The 6,000-nt window shown below is 44.4% G+C and overlaps 1 protein-coding gene and 1 pseudogene across 2 annotated transcripts in view; both read left to right on the forward strand.

Annotated features, from left to right (window-relative positions):
* The window catches only part of LOC146058575 (uncharacterized), a 279,259-nt pseudogene that overhangs the window by 232,469 nt on the left and 40,790 nt on the right, over positions 1 to 6,000 (forward strand). The gene's annotated exons all lie outside the window — the stretch shown is intronic.
* Positions 1 to 6,000, forward strand: part of LOC146058208 (uncharacterized) — a 32,165-nt gene that overhangs the window by 11,661 nt on the left and 14,504 nt on the right. Inside the window, exon 11 of the mRNA XM_083170334.1 lies at positions 3,806 to 3,880. Within this exon, the coding sequence (XP_083026460.1) occupies positions 3,806 to 3,880 (75 nt within the window). The remainder of the gene's footprint in view (positions 1 to 3,805; positions 3,881 to 6,000) is intronic.

Consider the following 6,000-nt stretch of genomic DNA (forward strand, 5'->3'; position numbering starts at 1 on the left):
ATTCTGTCCTTCTTACAGAAGGAAAAAAGAAGAAAGAAAGTATTCCTACTTGGGGCACTCCGGACTAGTTTAATCAGTTGTATTGATTAATGCTAATTGTACATTAGTGAAGTCTCCCAAGAAAAATGAATAGACATAAAATATAACTTGTATTTATTCACATATAAAAAAATAGCAAAATATGAAGAACACAAGTGAAAGGGATATCAGTGAGACATCCCTAAAGGTTAATTACTAATACCCCCTTAATTAAGGCTACAAACACAGTTGTCCTGGAACAACAGACACACACTGGACATGTTTTAAAATGATTTTATTATTAGTGTATTGCACCTTGTCATGTCTCACTGATATCACTATCACTCGCTATTTTTTTTTTTTTTTAAATTCAATAATTTTTATTGATTTTGCATAAGAAAAGTAACCCGCTAACCAAACAGGTGGACACTTCAATATACATACAGTATACAACAAGTACAATGTAGATACATAAATGACAAACAGGTGATACTTCAGCATATAGTAATTGCAGAAAATATATAACACTTGCTGCACATAATCTAGTGTAGGAAATCAAGAGTGCATGTGGTATGGATATATCGTAATTCACTGTATATAAATACTCCTCTTAAATTACAGAGCGGTCCAACACCCCCCCCCCCCACACACACACACACACACTAACTATACTAACTACAGAGAAGAGAATAAATTTGTGGCTTTTAGCAAGACTTACTCAAGTCAGCATTGGCAGTGGATATAAACATGTCTATATTAGCTAAACTGTGCCTAACAACCTAATTTACCCCTTCACCCTAACCCTCCCACCCAACAAATGGATAAAAATAAAATGGACCAGCTGGGGCAATGGACATATGATAACAAGTAGTAACGGATGCAATATTTAAGGATAGAAAGTCAGACAGGCAAATATCATCCACAACTAACTCCCAAGGATGTCTAATAACCTCCGTAGCAGCTTAGAGCATCATATCTACACCCCCCCCCCGAACAGGATAATACAATTGAACAGGTGAGACAAAAAATAAAAATAAATAAACAAGCACCAGTGGTAAGGTAATGACCAGAGGTGAAAAAAGAGGCTTTGAAAACAGTTCTGCAATATCAGCTGGTCCGGCCACCTTTCAAGCCCGAAGTATGATAAAAATGCAGCAGATGAATGTGGAGTAGGTTTTAGTGTAGCCATATCTCCGCATGTGGAGAGGAGGAACCAAAGGTTCTCAATACCATGTGGAGCCATCAAGGAAAGTACATCCAGGTTGCTAGCGTACATGGGTAACATGAAATTCTAGAGCATTGGAGCAAAGCCTTATCTTCTCCAGCAGCATACTGAGCAGTATATCCAAATTTTCAGAGATTTGAAGGAGCACATCCAGAAGAATAGATGTAAAGTGGAACATAGGACTGTAGTGCTGTAGGCAGGAGAGATGGAGGAGGCTGCAGTGCAGTCTCATTTGCACATATAGGGACATGCAGCCAATAACACTTAGAGATGGGTAAAGACATCAAAGAAAGTACATCCAGGATTTTAGGGTACATAGATATCTTGGACTTCTCAGGATTCTCAAGCATTGGAGCATATTTTTATCTTCTCCAGCAGCATACACATCAGGGGTTAGGATGGTAGGGAGTACATCCCCCTGCAATTCAGTGAGCTGAGCAAGAAGCCTTTCAGTAGAGGCATGTATAGCCTGTAGGATTTGTTGATGAGAGTATACCATAGTGATGATAATAATAATCTGTGAGGCAGATAGCGATGTGGTGGAAAGCAACCTTAGTATGACCAGGATATATAACTGCGTAGCAAGTTAGAAACACGGGGTCCAAAATGGCCGCCGGAGCCCCGGCACACAGTCAGCCCAAGTGTCAGAGCACAGACAGCCACCCGCTAGGAGACCGGAGGGGGACCACCAGGATATCGGCAGGCAGCGCAGTTCAGACCACTCACCGGGTCTCCGTTTCTCACCCGCCAATACTGCACTGGGAGCGGGAGGTTCGCCGGACCGGATGTTTGGTGTGTGCGGCAGCAGGGTAATGCTAGGCCACAATCTTCCAACGGGTCGTGCCGGCCTCGGCGGTCGGGAAGGAGGAACAGCTCCCCGGGTGCAGCGGCAGTTGTAGTAGCCTTGTGGGGCAAAATCTAATGTTGCCCAGGTGCAGGATGGATTATGTAGGATAATTAGCTGGGGAGCTCCAACACCACGCGTCCTATCCGCTTGCCGACGTAGCCACGCCCCACTCGCTATTTTTTATATGTGAATGAATAAAAGTTATATTTTATGTTTATTCATTTTTTCCTGGGAGACTTCACTAATGTACAAATAGCATTAATCAATACAATTGATTAAACTAGTCCGGAGTGCTAGACAAAGTAGGAATACTTTCGTTCATCTTTCCTGGGTGCACCCCCCTCATTATAATCCACGTATGTTATATGAAAACAATAGAGGGAGTGGACAGCTTTATTAAATATAATCTCTAAACTGTGCGGAATTATCATCTTCGTGTGCTTCTTACAGAAGGGCCTGGAGGCCGGATTCCGCTTGTCTTCCTTGAAGGTACAGGTTTCAGTTTGTCCATCTTGTTCCATAGGAAGTTAGCGCCGTTGCCGGATGTCCGCACATTCATGCAGGGCATCCTGCATATCCAGCCTCTCTTTGTCCCCCCGGTTGAGCCTTTGCGGTCAGTGGACTTTTGTTGGCTCACCTGGAAAAGAGTCTTGTTGGCGATTTGCTTTGGCCAGGACAGTGTCTGACCTGTCAGCTCTTTCCTGTCGGTCCCTTTTTTCAGATCTTCCATTCAGATCGGGCATCATTAGAACTGTTCCAACTCCCTTCCCTAAAGTGGTATCCAGGTTTCAGGTCAGCTAGGAGATTTTGGTCCCAGCCTTTTGGGGGCCAGATGCTTCTCCTGCGCAGTCTTCATTGGATGTTGTCCGTGCTTTATGCATCTATGTGCACCGCACTAAGGTGTTCTGGAAATCGGACTCTCTTGGTCCTTTACGGGTTTCAAAAGAGGGGAGGACCTGCTACTAAGCAGAAGATTGCCCGCTGGCTTTGTTCTGTCATCAGGCAGGCATACTTGATGCTTCCCTCCCAGTCCCTGCGGGGGTCCGGGCTTATTCCACTAGGTCTTGGGCTGTTAGGGGTGGTGCAACAGCTGCGCAGATTTGTAAAGCGGCCACTTATTCGCCTACCAATGCCTTCTTGCGCTTTTATGCCTTCGATACGTTTGCCTCACAGGACTCGGCCTTCGGTCAGAGTGTACTTGCTGTGGCACAGGTGCGTCCCTAAGGTGGCTTCTTTAGGACGTCCCATCGTTAGCCTGTGGCCCCTGAATAAAATGAGATTTATGTCTTACCTGTTAAATCTCTTTCTTTGAGGACATCAGGGGCCACAGGGATCCCTCCCTGCCGCGCCTGCTTTAGTTACTTTACTGTTCTAGTTACCTAGTTCCTCTGTTGTGTGAACTAGGATGTGTTTCTGTGTGGTGTTTCTCTGCTTTCTCTCTTGTCTCCTGCCTTGGCTTGTTAAAAAACTGAGCTGCCTAGCCTGAGGCGGGGTAGAGGAGGGGAGGAGCCTGGTCTGCCTGGGAGGCAGAAGAAGTTTAACCTCTTGGGTGCTGGATGCATCCTCCCACTCCAATTACCCAGCGTTAGCCTTTGCCCCTGACGTTTTCAAAGAAAGAGATTTAACCTAAATCTCCTTTTATCAATGTGTGCTGTCTCTGCATACGTGTGTGTGTGTGTCTATGTGTAACACTGGCTCCTTATTGTCATACACAGGAGCTGAGGTCGGTGTAGAGCTGGATGCTGGTGACCATCGGGAGCTGCAGGAATTCCTACCAGAATCCAGTGCAGGTCAGTGCTGCTCGCTCTCCTATAATGTGACTTATACCAGACTGCCCTATATCACATTGCCGGACAGAACGGGAGGCCATAGACTGTGCCCGGCGGCTGTTCTGGGTGTGAGCCGGTTCTATGGCTGCTCTGTAATATGTTTGGGGAATAGATGTGTGACCGTCAGGTATGAGAGGGATCGGGCTGCTCCTCTGGTCACATAATGATGGGAGGCCGTGGTTCTGGCTGTGGGGGGCAGTATGTGAGTAGCAGGGACAGATACACGGATGGCTATAGGTGACCTCACTGCTGAGGCTTCTACACAACAGCACTCAGCTCACCGCTATGTGCAGGTTAGTTTTCCAGGTCATCCCTAGGACGTCACCCACATAGAGATATTGTCATGCCCGACTATGAACTGGAATCTCCCACCGGACCCTCATTGGGGATGGAGAACAGGCAGGGGGAGGCCCATTAGGACATGTAGTGACCTTCACCCTTATTGCTGGTTGAGGGTGGTTGTGCTCCTACTGGCTGTGCTGGGGAGCAGGCTTGTGGTTGCCAGTAGTAGCATAAAGTACTGAAGGGGAGGGCCTTTCCTATGGCTCATGTACAAAATTGCCGCTGGGATTTGCTTCCTCCGCTGTGTAATACTCCAAGGGTGCTGGCCCAGCTGGAATTTACTGAACCTGCGGCCAGCACACCAGTGCTCAGTATTGTTATGTGCTGATCTGAGTACAGATTCCACCTCGGACAGGCTTACTCCCAGCATGCACTTCCACGCCTCCATCACTGGCTCCTCAGTGGATTCTGTCAGAGTGGTCTCAGAAACCACCACCCTCTCCCACTGGACCTGGGAATACGTAGCTGCTTCCAGAATTTTGCATCACATTCCAAAGATCATTTCAGTTTTTGGTAAAAAACTGATCAGAAATTTAAAGGAAACCGTAAAAAAAAACATTTTTTTAACCCCTTCATGACAGAGCCAGTTTGTGCCTTCATGACAGAGCCCTTTTTTTCAAATCTGACATGTCTCACTTAAGTGGGGATAACTTTTTTTTGCTTTTACTTATCCCAGTGATTTTGAGATTGTTTTTTCGTGACACATTGTACTTCAAATTAGTGGTAAATTTGGGTCGATACAGTCTGTGTTTTTTTGTGAAAAATACCAAAATGTCGTGAAAAAATGGAAAATTTAGCGATTTGCAAAATGTTAAATTTTCTGCTTGTGAGACAAATAATCATACCACTCAAAATAGTTAATAACTAACATAGACCATATGTCTACTTTATGTTGCCATCATTATTTCAACTTCCTTTTCATTTTTTTGGACACTAGGAGGCTTACAATATGAATAGCAAATTCTCAAATTTTCAAGAAAATTTCAAACACTGATTTTTTTTAGGGACCAGTTCAGTTCTGATGTGACTTTGAGGGACTTGTATGTGAGACACCCCCATAAATGATGCCATTTCAAAAACTGCACCCCTCACAGTATTCAAAACAGCATTTTGGAAGTTTGTTAACCCTTTAGGTGTTTCACAGGAATTAAAACAAAGTGTAGGTGAAATTTCAAAATTTCTTTTTTTTTGCAGAGTTTCAATTTTAATACATTTTTCTAACGAATACAGTAGATTTTACTAGAGAAATGTGACTAAAAATTGATTCCCCCAATTCTTTTGTTTTCAAAAATATCCTATATGTGGCCCTAGTGTGCACGTTGACCAAACCACAGGCTTCATAATAGAAGGAGCACCTACTTGATTTTGGAGCCTCCTTTTTATGAGATTTTTTTTTAGGCACCATGTAGGTTTCTAGGCACCATAAGTGCTAAAAGTTAGGAACCTCCCCCACAAGTCACCCCATTTTGCAATCTACACCCCTCAGGGAATTCATCTAGGGGTATAGTGTACATTTCAAACCCCCAGGGGTTTCACCAATTTTGGTACAACTGGGATGTGAAAATGGAAAATTACATTTTTTTACACAAACATGCAGTTCTGGCTCAAAATTTTTCATTTTCACAAGGAATGAAGGAGACAAAGCACCCCAAAATCTGTGCCCCAATTTCTCCCGAGTACGGCAATGCCTCACATGTGACCAAAAAATACCAGTTGGGTGCATGGCAGGACTCAGAAGG

The sequence above is a fragment of the Crinia signifera genome, chromosome 2 (assembly GCF_055691185.1).
Source record: "Crinia signifera chromosome 2, ASM5569118v1, whole genome shotgun sequence".
NCBI lineage: Eukaryota > Metazoa > Chordata > Amphibia > Anura > Myobatrachidae > Crinia > Crinia signifera.